This window comes from Ursus americanus, chromosome 8 (assembly GCF_024610735.1).
Source record: "Ursus americanus isolate L20-20 chromosome 8, mUrsAme1.1.p, whole genome shotgun sequence".
Taxonomy (NCBI): domain Eukaryota; kingdom Metazoa; phylum Chordata; class Mammalia; order Carnivora; family Ursidae; genus Ursus; species Ursus americanus.
The window spans coordinates 8,248,596-8,268,898 of record NC_142134.1 but is presented as its reverse complement, the minus strand read 5'-3'; the positions used below and the strand labels follow the sequence as shown (position 1 = coordinate 8,268,898).

Below are 20,303 nucleotides of genomic sequence, written 5' to 3'. Positions count from 1 at the left end.
GGACTGACCCCACTTTTTGGGAGTGTTGCCTGTGAGAAAGCTCTGTGCTTCTCTCCTGAACTGCCCTCAGTTGAGAAGACCTGACTTGACCCAGGTCACACAAGCTGGTAGGGATTGGGAGTAAAGCAAGGGCCGGCATCCATTGACTACGGATGGAGGAACAAGGGCCCACTCACCACTGTATTACAAGATGGGGCAACTCTGAAGGGCCATGTGCACTCTAGAGCTCCCTGTGGAGCCATCCTTTGTCATACCTGCCCTGCAGCTCAATTTCTCCTTCTGCCCAATCCTACAGCCTGCATTCCTCCACGGGTACTGTTCCTAAGAGTACTCTTCAGGACATTGCCCGCATGCGTGTCTCCATCTCAGAGTCTATGTCATGGCGAATCCATGTAAGACAAAGAGAAAACCTCTTTAGATATGCTCTGAGAGGAAAGATTAATATATAGCATTTTAATAAACTTCACTGAGAATTTTTTATAACACTTTTAATTCAACAAAATTTATTAAACATCTATGATGTTCTAGGCATTGTGCTAAGCACGAAAGATATAAAGTTAAGCAAAACTGAATTAAGCAAAATTGATTTCAAAGAACTTGCTGGCATGAAACACAGACATTACAACAAGTGAATATAATTCAACTGAGACAAGCCCTATATTAAGAGAATGGACACACTGCTCTGAAAGGATTGAGAAAGGAATGCCTATCTCTCTGGAGACCCATGAGACAAGAATGACTTCACTAAGGACATTTGAAACAAATTCTTCAAAAAGCTCAAGCCTCTTGAATCATTCTTTCTTCTCTCTCTCTCAGATCTCACATCCAATCTTTCAACAAAAGCTATTACCTCCACCTTTAAATATACAATAGTCCCCCCTTGTCTGCCGTTTTGCTTTCGGTGGTTTCAGTTAGCCCCAGTCAACTACAGTCCAGAAGCAGATGATCTTCCTTGTGACTTATCATCAGAAGGCCAAGAGTGGCCTAATGCTATGTCACAATGCCTGTGTCACTCACCTCATCACACAGGCATTTTATCATCTCACATCATCCTGAGAAGAAGGGCGAGTACAGCACAGTAAGATATTTTGAGAGAGAGACCACATGCACTAACAGTTATTACAGTATATTGTTACAATTGTTCTATTTTATCATTATTGCTGTTAATCTCTTACTGTGCCTAATTTAGAAATTAAGCTTTATCATAGGTATATACAGAAAAAAAACATAGCATATATGGGGTTGGTAGTATCTGCGGTTTCAGGCATCCACTGGGGGTCTTGGAACATATCCCCCCGCAGATAAGGGGAACTGCTATATCCAAGAGCCAGGCTGCACCCTCTCCGCCGCTTCTAATCTATGCAAGTCTAACAACTCTCGGAGACACAGCCTCACAAGGACTTTGTGCTTCTACCCTTGATCTATTCTCAACACAAGTCGTGATTCTGCTAACACGGAAGTCAGATCATGAACTGCTCTGCTGAAAACATTCCAAAGTTCTCTTCTCTAAGCAACAAAGCTATGACACCTACAGGGTCCTGGGCCATCCGCCTAGGAAGGCCAGCGCACGCCTGCCTCGGAGTATTGGTGTTCGTGGCACTTCCTGCTCCCTCTGCCTCAGTCCCCCTGCCCCTCCTTCAGGCTTCTTCAACTATCAACATCTTCCAGGGCAATTCCCTGACAACCCTCCCCCAGCACAGCATACCCTCTTTTCCTGCTTTACTACTCTTCGTAGCGCTTACCATCTGCTCTGGTCGTGATGATTACTTATCTCATTTCGAGTTTGCCCTTGCCCACCTCAACAGAAACTCTGCGAAGGCAAGGCTCTTTACATGTCTTGGTTTTGGCTCCATACCCAGTACCTACAACTGTGGCAAGAACAGAGTAGATGCTTACTAAATATTGTTAAATGAATGTTTACAAATAATGAAGAGAATGAGAGAAGGGGGAAAGCCTTCAGTGTGAACAGTCACTGGAAAGCACGGAAACCAAAGTCTTGCTAATCTAGTGTGACGAAAATGGAAACGTTCTCTGTGGTTGGAGCTGGAAACATAGGTTTCCATGAACTACGGTTGTCATGGGCTGAACTATTCACACGTTGAAGTCCCCACTGTCAAGACCTCAGAATATGACTTTATTTAGAGACAGGGCCTTTAAAAAGGGAGGTGACGAAGTTAAAATGAGGCCTTTAGGGTGGATTTAATCCAATGTGACTGGTGTCTCTACAGGAAGAGAAATTTGGGCCTGGGGTCACAGAGGAAAGAATGTGCAAAGATGTGGAGAAATCAGCCATCGACAGGGCCAGGAGAGAGGCGCTCGGAGAAGCCAGCACTGTTGGCACCTTGACCTCAGACTTGCTGTTTCCAGAACTGTGGGCAAAGAGATTTCTGCTGGTTAAGCCACCCGGTCTGTGGCACTTTGTACGCCGGCCCCAGCAGACTTGCATGACGGCATATGGCATCGTAAGGAATCTTTACTTTATCTCACAGGCCACTGTAACATTTCAGCAGGAAGGGAGGCGATCTGCAGAGATCTGAGTTTTAGGAAGATCCCATCTGTGGTAACATGGACGATGCGCTAGAAAAGCGAAACAACGGGAGCCATGGGGACTAGCTGGGGCGTGTTAGCAGCGGCTTCTGATCTAGATCAAGCAGGAGGGGAAGAGAAGAGGAGAGCAGGGAACTGGGAGAAGCCTCAGAGCCAAAACTGTTGGGACGCAGTGACGTGTGATAGGTGGGTGATACTGACATCCATCACTTTCAATTTAATAAAATGCAGACATACAAAAGAGTTCCAATAATATAATTCACAGGGATTTCAGTGGTCTCAGACTTGAGAAAATACCCCAGTATGCAACCTTAAGACAGATTAAAGCAGCATTCATACTGCTCAAAATGTGAATAGCACTCACTGAGAAAAGGGGCTTGCAAAGAGAGCTGCAGGCTACATCTCTTTCTTTGGCATAATATGCATTCGCATATTTAAAAATCTGAGAATTTTGCAATGAATAAACCTATTTAACTTTGTTCAAAAAAAAAAAAATTCCCCACCTTTATTTGATTATGGAACCCTTTTTTGTAAGGCACTTCTTAACCTCTCCATAAACATGAATACTCCAGAATTTAACACAGTTTGGAAAACAGCGGAGTATTTGATGCACTTGAATCGTTCCAAAAAATAAACAGAGAAGCTTTGTATGGGTAATTTCTATTTCCAACAGTAAAAATAATCAACATTGCTCTAACACATTGGTGGAATAAACTCATTAAAGGAATATAGTTGGTTTTCCTGTAGCCTAATTCTTACCAGATTAAAAAAAGAAAACTCAGGATCTTTTAAAAGTATCGCTAATTCTTTCACATCTCTAAAGAGAAACTGTCCATGTCTTGAAACAAAAAATAATATTCTGGTGACTTAAGGGGCAAGTGTAGCTCAAATGCAGAAATCTGGGAGTTCTGACTGGGGTTCTTTGAATCTAGAGCCAGTGACGGTCTACATTTTCCCACATTCCACCATGTTCTGGAGCCCAGGGTGTCCATGTGCAATGACTCACATGCGATGCGCACATAGGCCTTCCTGCTCTTCGTGGTGCCCGCTGAGCTCCAGGCCACACACTGGCACCAGTAATCTTCAGGCCCAAAGAGTTCTTCGACTTGCTGGCGTGAAATCTCAATGCTCACTTCCCGGACAATGAGACCTGCCAAGAGAAAGGGAGATTTAAGTCAGGAGAAGGCTTGTACTAGCGAACTACAAAACATCGTACCGTGTGTTTCCCCCCAGTGATCCATCTTGATGCATCCATCAACATCCCAGATATTGTCTCTTTCCACCTGTGATTTTCCTCTGGCTCCCGTTATTTGACTCCCAACTTTTTCATTTTCTTATTTGCTATTTCAAATCTTCCTCTTTCATCTTCTGATGAAAGTAGAACTATCACTGCACAAAATTACACTTTTTCCCCAAATAGTCTGACAAATATTCAACCTTCGCTGAGTTAGCTTCCCTGGTGTATTCAAACATGAACATGAATTTCACCCCTTCTAAGGATTGTATCCCCATTATATAGGTCATGAGTAAGATATCCGTGTGCTATACAGAACCTTACAAGGATTAAGTCTTCCTAACTCCTCACATGAAATGACAGAGAAGAACCTAAAACTGTAATTGTAACTATATAAATCATAAACATATATTGGCTTATGTATATAAATATAGATACCATATTTTATTATAGTATCATCTGGTACCATACAGCTATATACAGTTTTACAACACTTTACATGGTTTTACAATAACTGGATCTTCCTAACTCTTCACAAGAAATGAGAATGACTTAAAACTATAATCATAAGTATGTAATTCATAAATATATGTATCAGCTTTTATTATAATATGACCTCTAGTACTCTATAAATATGTGGTGATTATCTAAAACTAAGTTATTTTCGTAGTTGTATTTTAGTTATTAAGGCACAATGTTTTCTTTAAAAAAAAATACTAGGCTTAGTTAACAAATCCCTGCTATTCTATCCAAAGAATGTATGACTTTAAAGTTTTCATACATAATATTTTGAAAGCCCAAATGCTTCTCTATAATTGTAATGTAACCAAAATCCTGTTAAAGTGGCTTCCAGCTAAAATGCTCAAATAATTGGATTTTATTTTACAGCATTATGGAATCCTGAATAACAAAAATTTAAGAATCTGGGATTATCATTTTAAGAGTATTTATCTTGATGTATCAAGGCCTATTTCAGAGAGTCATTCTGCAAGGTGCCTCTTTGCACTGAGCAAGAAGGATCATCTGAACAATGTATGTGGGCAACTGCCAATTTTCCTGCACACTCTTTTGGAATGAAGTGCCTGTTGAGAGAACTAACAGGGAGACCCTTAGGGTTAAGTATAAGCACAGTAAGAAAGATGAACTATATTGCTTTGTACTTTTTATTCATGTATTCATTCATACATTCATTGAACAAATATTTATTTCATATCAGTTATGGAAAATATATTGCCCTAGGCACTTGTGAATCTCTGATGTGTAGGATAGTCATTACCCTCAATGAACTTATACCATTGTGAAGAGAGTACATATTAACTACAGATTATGCAATTTATTATTTGACTGCAATTGCGTTCAATGCTACAAAGGAGAAGTACAGAGAAAATGAGAGTGAATAACAAGTGAACCCAACTTAGTATGAAGGATTCAACATGAGTTAAGTTGGTTAAGTTATATAGGGAGAGGGAGAGAACGTATGGGAAGAAGCAGAAAAGAGAATGAGGAGATTGGGAACCCAGAAGACAGCTGAGCACCAAACACAGAGATAGTGGCATGAGATGAAGCTAGAGGCAAGAAAAAGATCAGTCAATACATAGTCAGTCTTGTAGATCAGTGGTTCTCAAAGTGTGGCCCCAGAACAGTTTCATCAGCATCACCTGGGAACTTGGGTCCCACTCCAGACTCAAATTGAATAGGAAACCTTGAGAATTGAACCCAGTGATTTGTGGTTTAACACGCACCCGAAGAATGTAGATGCATGCTATAGTTTGAGAACCGTTGCACACCATGTTTAGAATTTGGAATTTCTTCCTGAAAGTCACAAATATCATAGAAGTGTTTTAAGCAAGTAGATGGCATCATCAGATGAGAATTTATACACACACACACACACACACGCACATGTATGTCTGATATGTATAAGATATAGAGCTTAGTTCCTAGAAGGTATGATTTCTTAAACTGTGTGACCATGACTTCTTGGTATAGGTGACATGAAGGTGTCATCTAAAGACACTAAAAAAGAGTATTCCAGAACTTACCCAAAAACCTAGAACATGCTCAAATGGGTACAAGCCCTCAGGGAGATTAATAAACACCCAATAGAAGTAGATGCTGTCCCACTGGGGAAATTAGCAATATTTGCTATCAAGAACTGAGGGGACTTGAGTCATGGGAACAACTAAGCCCTTAGATCCACTCAAGGGTCCCTGAACTGAAATGAAGCCCAGGAAAGTGGATTTTATAAGCCCGAGGCAGGGCAAGATCCTGATGGGACAACTCTCTGATCAAAAGTTTATTAAATAAATGTCTTGAAAATTAGCAAGACTTTTATGCTTACACATTGACCCTTTAAAAAGAATTTTCAAGAGGCACCTGGGTGGCTCAGTCAGTTAAGCATCTGCCTTCAGCTCAGGTCATGATCCCAGGGTCCTGGGATAAAGCCCTGCGTCGGGCTCCCTGCTCAGTGGGGAGTCTGCTTCTCCTTCTCTCTGCCCTCCCTCCACTCATGCGCGCTCTCTCTGTCAAATAAATAAAATCTTTAAAAAAATAAAAATAATTTTCAAGTAACTGCATGTCTAAATCCCTCACTCCTCTATAAAAAGATTAGTGTATTATTTTAGTCAATGTCCAAATAAGTCAATTCTCCACAGCAGAAATCCCAACTTATTAACAAAAAACACTACTCCCTTTTCGCTTTCGTAATCTCTGCTTAGGTCCTCTCATTTTCCCGTCCTACTGTGATTATTCTCATTTTCTGGTATCTAGACGTTCGCGGAATGATGGAGCACAGCTTTCCCCCTCGCCTCCCACCCTTCTTTTTATTCCACTCTCTGGTATTTCATACTTTTGCCTGTTTTATTTGTTTATACCTCCTCTCTTCATGCAGAAATTCAGTTACTGGAAACAAAACTCTTCCTTTAAAAGTTGTTGCAGTAAATTTACAGTCACCGAAGGGCTGATAAGCCTGCAGTGTGTATTTCCTCAGAACTGTAATGGCTTTTTCCAAAACGCAGGGCAGCAACAAATGGGCTCAGGATATTAAAACCACACACACATATTTTGTGTCCCAAGATGATAACTTCAGGTTTCATTCCTTATCCCCTGCCTCCCCTCCCCGCCTTTTTACTTAAAGCAATTACAGGAAACCTAATTTTTAAATGCTAGGGTAACTTCACTAGGGCCACTGTATCCTTCAGCCCAAACAGGCTCATGGATGTTTCTACTGACCACAAATCTGAGGGTTTTTAACAAGCCACAGACCGACCCTCCTGTTCAGGGATTATTCTAGTATGAATGTGCTGAATTGTGGGGCTCAGGCTCCCTGTGGGTGCAGGAGTCAAGCACACACCGATTTTTGTCTCTAGCTTCAGAGACGCCCCATTCAGGAGGAGATGGATTATTAGTTGTGTACAGTCGTCGTGCCACAGGCCCAAAGTTTACACTCCAACTTCTGGTCAATACCACTAGAACAAGAAAGAACTGAAGCCGCAAGTCTCTAAACACGTACAGCTTAGCATGCCCTACAAGCAGCTGCGTTATTCAAGCTCTGAGATGTCTTCTTATATCCCATCTTTTCATTACCATAGGTAAGTTCATTACCTATGACATTCTGCTCATCAAACCAGAGGCTAGTGCTTTGGGTAAAAGTAGGTAATATTCTTTCTCTTTGAAAGTAAAATTTTAAATCTGCTTGAAGTCCTGAGATGGAAAAAGCAAGCTGCCTTGAAATTTGTAATGCTATCAGCACTACTTCCAAGGCGGGCTGCTTCGAAGAGCATTTGGGAACTGGAAATTGGTTTCAGGTTACTTAAGGGCGGGGGGAAAAGCTTCGCTCTACAGATTTACTCAAATACAAATGTGTATTTTCCATCACGTCTGATAAGATCAAAGATTTTCCATCAGCATTCTTCCTTTAATAGTGGCATCTCCAGGATGCCTGCTGTTTGAAGTTTGCAGTGATCTGCTTTTATAACAGGATTCATTGTGGTCTGGGAGCCAGAGTGCAGGCAAGTAATTAGCATGCTGTATCAAGAAGTCTTATAATTAATATGAATATGCACTTACTAATAGGGAGCTTCAAATGATTTGAGAAATCCAGATGCAAATGCAACCCTCTGACTGGATCTTTGTAAGGCTATACATGCATATGGCAATAAAATGGTAAAATGATATTTATTCCTTATCTTTAGCAAAATTTTAATTTTATAATAGTGTTCAGGCACCACAAATAGTGTTTTTCTAGAGTTTATTATAAAATGATCACAAATACATGATGAATACTGTTGTATAATTATTTAAAGCGATATCTATATTCCCTGAGAAATATAATCTGTAGTACTGTCAGCAAACATTAAGAGTCCACTAATGTCAAAAATTATGTTAAGGTCCAGAAATATAAAGAAGGAAAAAACATCGCCTCCTGCATTGTGCTGTTCATTTATCTTGTTTATGAGGTTCTACTCCAAAATTGTGCAACATCTCAGAAGATTTTTTAACATGCGGTCATCAAATCCTCGCCTTCTGATACCCCATGTACATTTCACTAAACAGCATCCTAAGCCCACATTAGACGTAGGTGTTATGTATGCCTGAGTTGTATTTATTCTTTTTTTTTTTAAGATTTTATTTATTTATTCGACAGAGATAGAGACAGCCAGCGAGAGAGGGAACACAAGCAGGGGGAGTGGGAGAGGAAGAAGCAGGCTCATAGCGGAGGAGCCTGATGTGGGGCTCGATCCCATAACGCCGGGATCACGCCCTGAGCCGAAGGCAGACGCTTAACCGCTGTGCCACCCAGGCGCCCCCTGAGTTGTATTTATTCTTAATTACTGTATCTTTCATAAGGCAAAGGGAAGGTTTGAGATATCATGTCGTGTAGACCTACCAATTCGGCTCCCTCCAACACTTTCCCTATTGGAAGAAGAGCTGCAGAAGTCACTCAATCAAATCTCATTAAAGCACATTTCACGGGACAGAGGTTGGTGAGAAATGTATTAAGCTGCAGGTAGGGATGATCTGGGATATATTACAACACGTTATTGAATTAGCGTGGTCTCTTTTTCATGCTTTCTTCCAGAGCTTAATCCTATTAGTTTTCACTAATATGATCTAAAGTATGGTACATATCAGTTCTAGATGTCTTAATATAAATTAAATAACACAAAATAGCAGCATTATTTAAAAGGATGTCATACCAAAGAAAAAAAAAACCAACCAAACAACAACAAAAAAACCCTGACAATTATATCATCTACTCACTAAAATAACCAAAATATGGTAACCTGAAAGGCAGAACTTTACAATCAATATATGGTTTTATGTTACATGAAGTCATCTGACAATCTTTAAACTACATCAGGAAAAGAAGACACTGTAAACACACAATTTATCAACTTTTCTCTGAAGTATTTTCCTTGGATTTTTAATATAATATTTAATATATAAACAGGCCATCTAATTAACTAAAATTACTTTGTAAAATTGAAAATTATAATTTACTGGTATATTAGATTTACTATAAGTATAATTTTGTTAATTACATTTTTTAATCTTTGTGGTCAAGATGAATTTACCTAAAAGTCAAAGAATAACATGGCTGGGACTGGAGGGTTCAGGGCGTTGCTTGGAAGCATTTCACACCTAGGTCATTGACCTGAGTTCCTTTTTTACGTGATAATTTCTAGTTACTCGGTTCCCTTTGGCATTCTGTGTCCAATGAGGGTCTGTGTTTTGTTTTGTTATGTTTTTTTTTTTTTTTGTCTAGAGCTGAGAAGAAAATATTTATTGGATTGTGTATCTGGAGTGGAGAGACTTAGAGTGCTTTTAGAAAGTTATATGACAACCACAGATAAATACAGTTTTTCTCCCTTAAAACTTGAAATGTTAATTGCAAGATGATATTAAAATAGTTATAAATGATACTCTGACAACATTAATGCTGTTTTCCCTTTCCTTTGCAGAAATGTCAGGTTTTAGGTATTACAGGAGAACCAGTCCTCCTATTTTTGACTGGACTTTCCAACCACTGCCAAACTTAGAGCTGCAAGTATAAATGATAATTGCAGTGGTAAGTATGCAAAAGGCTCTTTCTTATATACAAAGTGGTAATGAGCTGATAGATTAATCTACCAGTTGTGGCTCATCATTTAACTCCCATTCTAAACTTTGGTGATAGAAAACCTGTCGAATGTCTGTTCCAAGAAGTCTTTCTGAGACCAAAATGGGAGCTATAATCTTTCTGTATTTAACTTCTGCCTTGTGTATCAATGTTCTTTGGAATATAAAGAAGTGATTTTGTAAAAATGTGATGGCAATTAAATTTGGAAGCTCACAAAGCATAGTCCATTGACACAGCAAATATATTACTCATCTAAATATTTTTCATAAAACATAAAACTTTTTACATATATATTTGAAGATATATTCTAACATTTTTCTTGAAAGTATAATTCTTAATAATTAAATCATAACTACATGCATTACTTTCTGTTTTTATTTCATGCACTACATTGGTAATTTCAATAGAAGTAATCGTAACAAAATTAAAAAAAAAATCCTGTCCATAAGGGTTGGGGGGGGATACTCTATTCTTGGAGATGGATTTAACCATGAACTTATGAATTATAGACCTAATTATTGCTCTACCCTTATTATTACTCTCCCCTTATTATTATCAGTCACTCATTTAAGAGGTATTTATAGAGACTCAGCCATGTGCCATGCACTGTTCTATGTGCTGGGGACACAGTGGTAATGAAGGCAGATAAGGTCTCTGTCCTTCACAATTCATTGTGGAGATAGGGTTGAGCACTTATTTTATGCACTGTCATTTATTTCCAAGATAGCCATAGAGATGAATTGCTTACGATCCTTTCTTAGAAGTTTACTGTCTACTACTAAAAACAAGTAGGAGTTGACTGAGTAACTCTGTCATATGCATTGTGCATGCATTAGTACAGTTACTGGCACACAAATTCATCCAGTTAATGCATGTTAAATGAATGAATGGTTTACACATATATAGCTATAATACCAAGTAGTGTTAAATTCTAGATATAAGTAAATTGAATTGTAACTCAGAGGAGTAAAAGTAACTAGAATTTATTGAACATCTACCATGTGTTCATCTGCATAATGATCCTTGCAAATGGGTATTGTTATACCTATAATATAGGGAAAGAGCAGAGGTCAGAATTTAAACAATTTTTCATGCAGCCAATGATTAGGGAAATCAGGATTTAGATCCATATTTATCTGAATCCAGTGCTCCTGTTCCTTTCACTATACCAATATGCCTTAAACTGTGTCTCAAGAAAGTGTTCTTGGGGCGCCTGAGTAGCTCAGTCAGTTAAGCGTCTGCCTTAGGCTTAGGTCATGATCCCAGGGTCCTGCGATAGAGCCCTGGGTCTGGCTCCCTGCTCCGTGGGGAGCCTGCTTCTCCGTCTCCCTCTGCTCCTTCCACCCAGCTCATGCTCCATGCTCTCTCTCTCTGTCAAATAAATAATTTTTTTTAAAAAAAGTTGTTCTTTGGTCAAATAAGTTTGGGGATTTCTGTTTAATACAACTTCATCTTAGAAACTCAGGATGCTCATCAGTGTATTGGAGGCTTTGGCCAGAAGTTCTACCATAAAAAAGAATGTTTAATTTGGACAGCCACTACTTCCCCCAGATTTATTAAACCATATAACCCTACAGTCAACATAAAGACAGAGCCCCATCTCATCAAGTCTTTCAACGTGATTTTGTTTAGCATTTTCCATATATTGGTTTACTGAATAAAAGTAATCTACTGTTTGGAAAATTCTGAAAACCCCATGAAGAAAGCTATCATGAAACAGCTTCAGATGGAGAAATCAGGGTAAACCTGGGGAAATGGAATATTCGAGTTTGCTGCTGAAGCATGGTTTGGGTTTAAAGACTTAGAGAGGAATCAAAGACACTTCGGGAGGTTAGAATAGCACAAAGCCAAAGGGCAGAGATGAAAAAGCATGGAGTACCACAGGGGAGAATAGTTTACATGAATGGAGTAAAGACATAAGACCATGGAATTAGACAGAAGAGAGACTCATGGAGAGCCTTGAATGGCAGCTGGAGAAGTTCATTTTGTGGAATGCGAAACCTGTAAAAATTGTAAATTGGTAAAATGAAGTTTTTTTTCAATGACAGATGCTTTAGGAAAATTAATCTTTCTCAACTAGTAAACAAGACTAATCTGATTTACTTTTAATGGAGTTTGAATAATTTTAATTTTAATTATTATTACAAAAGCTATTCTCAGATGTGTGATCTTATATCAAGTCATCAATCTTAAGAGCTTGAGAGCAATATTCTTCGTGAATCTCTGAAAACAGTGATGGTGGAAACCAGCACATATATCCAAAATAATAATTACTCACACTGCTGGGCTTTCATTTTGTACTTATCTCATGTGATTTAAAAACAAACATTAAGAGCAAATCACCTCTGGAGAGATTGCCACTTATAACAGTTCATACACAGTATATTGGTGACAGCTACTTGCTTGTCTTAAAAGCAATATATTTCATATTCTTAAGGAAACTTTTAAACCAAACTAGAAAGGCTCATTTAAAAAAAAAATTCAACTCATCCAGGGCAACTATTGTTACAACTGGGAGATTAGACAAATACCCACCTAATACGCAACAACCTAGTAATTTACTTAGATAAGAAAATAAATTCTTGTTCTGTATTGACTGACTTTTGGAAAGTCCTAAATTCACCACGTCCAAGTTACAAAATAAAGGTAAGAACTTTATTGTCTTGCTGGTTTGTGGGGAAAGACATGGAATAACAGCTACAAAAGTACTCGAAATCTATTAAATTAATATATATGTGTAATAATAACAATTATTTTGAGAATACAACTACACTCTATTCACAAAATTACCACTGGAGTTACTAACATAGATTCAGGAGAGCGGAGGAGCACCATGATTGGAAATTGTAAGAGGCACACACCCAGATGAGAAAGTCCTGGCTAGTTTTGGAACTTTTCAGCAGAGTTGGGAGAGGCAGGTCTGGGCGGGGACTTCAATCATCCAGGGTAACGCAGATCTGGCTATGACATGGAGTTTGAACAGCAGGAATGAGTTTTAGTGATTTACCTTTAAGTTTCTTGTCCTTTAGACAATTAACCCAGGATTTTACCAATTCTCCAGGATACTTACTATAATAAAGTATAGATAAAGTGAAGTTACGCTGATAAGATGAGTGGAAGAGCCTACTTTTTCCGGCAACCAAAATGCTTGCACAGCTCATCTATTAGGAATTCCTTATACCCATATTCCTTGGTGAGACAGGGACATTAAGCAACTGAATGGAAATTACTAAGTAGGTTAGCTCTAACTAATTTGGGGCTAAACAAGCAAACTTCCACATTTTAATGAAGATATAAATGGATGAGCACAATCACATCTTCTAGGGTTTTTCTTCACTTACCAACCAGAAAGTGAGCTCTATCAGAGTAGAGATTTGTGCCTGTTACATGCTGTCACTGTGGCATTTCAATGAATATGTATTGAATTAATGAAAGACTATTTCCCTAGGACACTATTAATACTGATTTAAAAGATATATGGTCATTAGAGGAAAGAAACTTTTAGTCATGATGGAAGTTGTGCCTCCTTCCCTAGCCAGAAAGACGCCATCAAACACAACTTTGAATTAGACTTTGATCCTGCTCGGCATTCACACTAAGAATGGGGTGGGGGGCAGCTGAGTTATCATAATGTTTTTTAGATTCTTCAAAATTGTTTATAATACCTGAGTAAACACAGGTCAAGTACCAATGAAAATATTTTTTCTTTGTCTTTTAAAGGAACTGTAATATGCAAGAATGACTCATCAATTTACAATAAGAAGGAAAACTTAACTTGTGAAATTCCAAGTAGAAATGAAAAATAATAGCATTTCGTATTTCCAGGTTAGGAGTATGTATTTGAACTGCTACTGAGATACCAATTTTCAATTTTTTAGAAAGATTTTATTTATTTATTTGACAGAGAGAGAGAAAGTGCACCAGCAGGCGAAGGGAGAGGGAGAAGCAGGCTCCCCACTGTGCAGGGAGCCGGATGAGGACTCGATTCCAGGACCCGGCCCCTACCTGAGCCGAAGGTAGACACTTTAACCGACTGAGCCACCCAGGCGCCCACCGATTTTCAATTTTAACTTTATATAGTGACTTAAAAATAACTATGTGTTCTGATATTTTCAAAAGATTTCTATATATTCTGAGATCCTTGCTCAAATCATTCTGTTATCATTCCAAAGGGAGAGATGATTTAATAAAAACAATGAAACCAAGTATAAAGCAGTTAATTTTTTTTCTTTTTATACAGAGTATATCTCTTTGCTTTTCTGTTGATGCCAAGTTACATATATTTAGTTTTTGGTAAACCTAAGGCTATAGGTAGAATTCCAGAAGACAATATTGATCCAGATTTGACAATAAAACCTTATTTTTAATTGATCCTTGGCAATTAACTTAATGGAGGATATAAACTTTAGGGAAAGATCTGGTTCAAATTCTGTTTTTTTCAGTGACTAGATGTATGACCTTGGGAAAATTCCTTTACCCCACTAAAAGTCATTTTCCTCAACAGGACAATGGGAATTAAAATTCCTAATTCAATGGGTCCTTTTAAGGATTAAATGAGATGATACATGTAAAGCTCTTTGCAGAACAAACCCTTACAATGAGCTAACTAACAATATTTCAGAAGCTAGAATAGTTTATGCTATGCTGTGTTCTAAATAACTCCCCTCATTTCAGAGGTTTTACAAAAATAAAAGTCTATTTTTCCATCACAACAGTCTCAAGGACAGCTGTAGGACATGAACTTTCTTAGCGATCCAGCCTGCATCTATGTTGAATCCGTAGCTCCTCAACCATGTCTACTGAGCCAGAAGAAGAGAGCACAGAGAACACACACCTGCTCTTAAATGCTTTGGCTCAGTCATGGCAACATAACTTTCACTCACAGCTCATTGTCTAGAAGTAATCACCTGGCCTTCCTGAACCACAAGGACACCAGGACTGTAGCGCTCCCCAGAAAGGACAGGAGAACTGGGTAGGAGTATTATACATTATAATTGATAAAGCTACTTTGATAGGAAAAAAAAAGCATGCATTTTTAGCATCTCCTAAATTTTTTTTAAGGAAAATCTTGAGGATTTCCACAATAACCCTGAAATATTAAGAATTATCAAGTCAAAGGAAATTTAAATAATTGTTTTCTGTGGTATGAAAGTCTTCGTTGACAGAGGGAGCGAAATGTAGACAAATTAGACTATGAGACCAAAAGGAAGAAAAGCTGATTTTGGGTCCTGGTATGGCTCTTGTCATGAGTAACTCTGGGTAGGGCACTGCATTTCTCATTTTCTTAAACTTTAAATCAGTAAAAATAAATAGCCCTTTCCCACTGTACTTCACAGGAATGTTGTGAGGTCAAAAGAAATCTTTTTTTTAAATTATAATACTTTTTAATTATATTATGTTAGTCACCATGCAGTACATCCCTGGTTTTTGATGTAAAGTTCCATGATTCATTAGTTGAAGAGAAAGTACTTTTAAGGACAGACTGAGGGGCAAGGATTGGCAGCTCCTTACATCTTTTTGGGGAGATACTCTGACCACATTTCCTAGCTACCTTTGTCTTAGAAGTGGCCACAAAAGCAATTCTGGTCAACAAAATGGGACTGGAAGGTTCTTGTACCTTTTCTTGACCAACCTAGTGAAGAGCCTTGTGGGTCTCCTCCTTGCCGTCTTTCCCTCTCCGCTGCCTGCATGCAGAGGAGGAAGAGGCCAGAGAGGATGAGAAGACCACAAGATGAAAGGAGTCTGGGTCCATCCCTGACCAATGGGAACAGAGCTGCCCTATAACCAAGGGCACCCTCCTGGAACTGGTATGTAAACAGATGTACCACTGTATCACTTTGGGTTATTCTCTCTTTGGTGGGGTCTGTTACTGCGACTTAGCATAATGCACACTTAAATGATACAGACTATGGATAATATGCTTGGCACACAGTGGTTTTTCTAAATGATTACTGGATAAATGGAAGACAAAAATACTCATTAATCCCGCAATGCTTTGGGTTTTGTTTTTTTTGTTTTGTTTTGTCTTTACTGTGATTCAGTGCTTAGCTTCAAATTATCAAACACATTTTATTTGGCAACATCTTGTTAGATACACAGAGAATTTCTATTAATTCTGAGAGTTTTCGAATATCTGAAAGTGTGATTTTAATATTATGCTCAAAATGCTATAAAGCGGCAATTTGCTTGTAACAAAAATCTCATTTTCAGAATAGTATGCTTGCAGTCTTTTCCAAAGTAGCACTTCCGGCATAAATGTTGAACAGACAAACTGATGTAAAACACTAGGTTATAATGTTTAATTACCAGTATAATTTTTTTACAGGCTATCTTATTTTGGTGTTTTCAGAAGAGCTAGAAAAACTTAATCTTGAACAGCAAAAGAAAGGCACCCGATTCTGGATACTGTGTGTGACTTGTAATGTAGTCATGTCCGTTCTGTACTAGCATCACAAAGAAAAAGAAAGAAGAAAAAATGATTGTTTCTTACCAGGAGCTCCAATTCACGCAGAGAGATATTTATGTAATTATATAATACCACCAACTGAACAAAGAGCTTCAATCATGTATCTTTTCATATCTCCAGGTGAAGTTTTGTTCTCCTTCCCTTCTTCTTTTTTTTTTTTTTTAAGATTTTATTTATTTATTTGACAGAGATAGAGACAGCCAGCGAGAGAGGGAACACAAGCAGGGGGAGTGGGAGAAGAAGAAGCAGGCTCCCAGCGGAGGAGCCTGATGTGGGGCTCGATCCCATAACGCCGGGATCACGCCCTGAGCCGAAGGCAGACGCTTAACTGCTGTGCCACCCAGGCGCCCCTCTCCTTCCCTTCTTTTACAGTGTGTTTCCTTCAAAGGACACATACCCCACGGGATAAACAATCTCTACGAGAAATCAGGAAAGCTAGCTATTTAATATGTACAGTTCAGTCAGGAGGTGTGGGATCACAGTAAATACTATTTTGTGACGATACTCACGCTAATAAACATGATGACATTTTCACGATTAGCCATGTTTTTAGTAAAGGGAAATTAACGGGTAGGACTATCGAGTCTGAAAGATACATACAGCACGCTGACACACAAAACTGGGTTTCAGCATAAAATCCACATGTTATATAGACAGTATACATATGCACCTAAGTTCCCTGTGCATGTTTATATGCATATCATCCATCTAGTGCTTTCTTTTTACCTACAAGTTGGAATGCATTTGCTTCACACTCTATTATAAGCCCATTTAGTCACATTTCTGTCAGATCCCACTTGCATATTCAGTGTTGAATAAATCAGTGGTTAATACATGCCCTTGAAAATGTGTTTGGAGATAAATAATGAACTGCTGTATCTGATCATAAATGTACATTTTTACTCTCAGAATCCTGAAAAAGAAGATAGCCTGACCTATTACACAAATATATGGAAAAAGAGAAATAATTATAGAGCAATCATGTAAAAGGAGTCTGGTTTATTCTTATTGAATGGATACACCACAGACCAAAAAAAAAAAAAATGTTATAACTTCACAAAAAATTCCATGCAAAGAAAATACCAAATGAGGATAGGGAGTCAACCTTTTCATCGTAAGTGCTTTTTGTCACATGTCCCCGGGCTTGGGGCGCGGGCCCAGCCCCACGGCGTGCGGAGCTGCAGGGTGCTCGGAATGGCAGCCCGACGGTGCCGCCCCCTGGAAGGAACTGCTCCAGCTGACCACGGGCGCGCTTTCCATTTACGGGAAGGTGGTCTGACAAGCCGACTGGGAGGACGGCAGAGATGGAAACACAGATCAAGTACGGATAAAAATATGCCCACCTTGAAAAACACAAGACTTGTAGGTAACAAGGTACGGGGAAGCAGCTATTGAAAAATGAGAATACAGTCACTTCTTCCTCATTCATGATTTTCACAGTCCCCTTTAGATTCCACCCCAACCTCGCTCCATCATCCAATATCTGTGCACATCCTACGTCTATACTGACTTAAATGATACAGATTTATGTCCCTTGCACATATCTTACAAATGTCAACCCATCCCTCCTTAAAGCTCCCTGCTACTCAGCAGGTTTCAAACTCGTTTTTAAAATCTATTATGTGGGTGATGCTTTAGCAATACCTTGAAGTGCCTTCCCTATTAAAAGTGAAGAGGGATCCGGTGTCCAAAAAGAGAAATAATGATAGCTGATGGGTATTATTTCACATGTTCCTGACTGTGAAATAATTCTCTCTTCTTTAAAAAAAAAAAAAAAGAACACATATGCAAAAGAAAGAAAAAAGCAAAAATAAAATTTAGAAGGAAAAAGGGACCCCATAAAATCTTGCCAAAGGTTCATGTTTTACATAAAGCTGCAGTTGGGACTTTACAAAGGAAATCTCTGCACTTTTTATTTCTGGTTCAGAGGATTTACATGCTCTTTCTAATGATCTGGGCCTTCAGCACTGGGTAATGTCTCCCAGTCCCCAGCTTAGCACTCATGCAAAATTGAAGCACTTTGGAGCAGTTTAGTAGCTGCAGATGAATCTCAATGTGCAGGAAAAGGCATAATGGCTGTTTAGCACTTGCTAGGAGAAGCTGAGGAAATCAGGGGGAAAAATCTATTGAACTTAAGCCATCTGGGAAGCCAACTGAGCGCAAGTGCATTAACAACGTGTTTACATTCCCATTGTGTTGCTAGGCCAAGCAAAAGTGTGTGTGTGTGCGTGCGCGCACGCACGTGCACGTGCTCACACACACACACACGTGCATGCTCGCGCGTGCACGCACGTGCACAGAGGGAATTATCAAGTGCAACTCTTTGGATTGTATTGGCTATTTTCATTTGGTTTTGGCAACTGTGTGGGGAAACATTTTCATGCGAAACGTGGCTGTGAGGATGTTCAGGTCTCCGTGAGACAGGGAGACTGCTGGAGGGTAGGGCTTGGAAGGGTGCTACTGCGGGCATGAGGAAAATGAGCGATAAGCAGGAGCCTAGCTGGGCAGTACCTTTAGTGTATCTGGCCCACGGAACAACAGAACAGATTGGGGGAGGCTGCCGAGAGCCAGTAAAGAACAACTAGGGAATGCTTTCGTTGCCTGTTACATTTAGAGTTAACTTAGAAATACTGGCCAAATGAGGGAAGACAGCCAGGTGAATGCCGTCAGTTTTGGCTCCCATCATCCCTACTCGCTGTCTCCATCATCACGACGTTTTTTTTTTCTTCGTTGGTATTTAATCAGCTATTTTTAGAGCACTGTGAGGTTCCCTGTAAAAGTGAGAGGAAGCTACAGATTTCCCCTATACATTCTGCTTCCGCACAAGGCCAGCCTCCCTGATTAACATCCCCCACCAGAATGGTACATCTTGTTTTATAAGTCACGAGCTTCCACCGACACATTCTGATCACCCCAAATCCACAGTTCACGTTCAGGTTCATTCTCAATACTGTACATTCTGTGAATCTGGACAAATGTAATGACATATCCACCTTTATAGTGTCATGCGGAGTAGTTTCACTAACCTAAAAATTCCCTGTGCTCTGCCTATTCACCCTTCTCTCCCCCTACCTCTTGGCAACCACTGATCTTTTTAACATCTCCATGGTTTTGCCTTTTCCAGAATGTCATATAGTTGGAATCACATGGCAGATAGCCTTTCAGATTGGATTCTTTCACTAATATGCATTTAAATTTCCTCCATATCTTCTCATGACATGAGAGCTCATTTCTTTAAAGCACTGAGTGATATTCCCCTGTCTGGATGTATCACAGTTTACTTATCCATTCACCCACTGAAGGATATCTTGCTTGTTTCCAAATTTTGGCAATAATGAATAAAACGGCTGTAAACATCTGTGTTTTTCTCTGGGCATATGTTTTCAACTTTCTGGGGAAATATCAAGGAGTGTGATGGCTGTACCATGCGGTAAGACTATGTTCAGCTTTGATTTAAAAATGCCAAAATGTCTTCCAAGTGGCTATTTTATTTTGCATTCCAACCAACAACGAATGAGAGTTCCTGTTGCTCTAAATCCTTGTCAACATCTGTTGCTGTCAGTGTTCTGGATTTTGGCCCTTCTAATAGATGAATAGTGGTGTCTCATAGTCATTTCCATTTGCATTTCTCTGATGATATATGATGTCCATTTGCATGTCTCTGATGACATATGCTTATTACAATTCTTGGTGAGATGCCTGTTAAGGTTTTTTTGTGCTTTTGAACTGTTGCCCCCCAAAACATGTGCCCACATCTGAATCCCTAGCAAAGGTGAATGTTACCTTACTTGGCTAAGAGTCTTTGCAGATGTAATTAAAATAAGGATCTTGAGATCCCCATTTACCCCAGGTGGGTCCCAATTCCAGTGATAAGTGCTCTTGTAAGAGACACACAGAGAAGACAGACACGGGATGGAAGGTGATGTGAGGGAGGA

The 20,303-nt window shown here is 39.2% G+C and overlaps 1 protein-coding gene across 4 annotated transcripts in view; it reads right to left on the bottom strand.

Annotated features, from left to right (window-relative positions):
* Nucleotides 1–20,303, bottom strand: part of UNC5C (unc-5 netrin receptor C) — a 341,321-nt gene that overhangs the window by 115,785 nt on the left and 205,233 nt on the right. For all 4 annotated transcript variants that reach the window (XM_045792166.2, XM_045792163.2, XM_045792156.2 and 1 more), the window contains exon 3: nucleotides 3,554–3,697. In XM_045792166.2, the coding sequence (XP_045648122.1) occupies nucleotides 3,554–3,697 (144 nt within the window). The remainder of the gene's footprint in view (nucleotides 1–3,553; nucleotides 3,698–20,303) is intronic.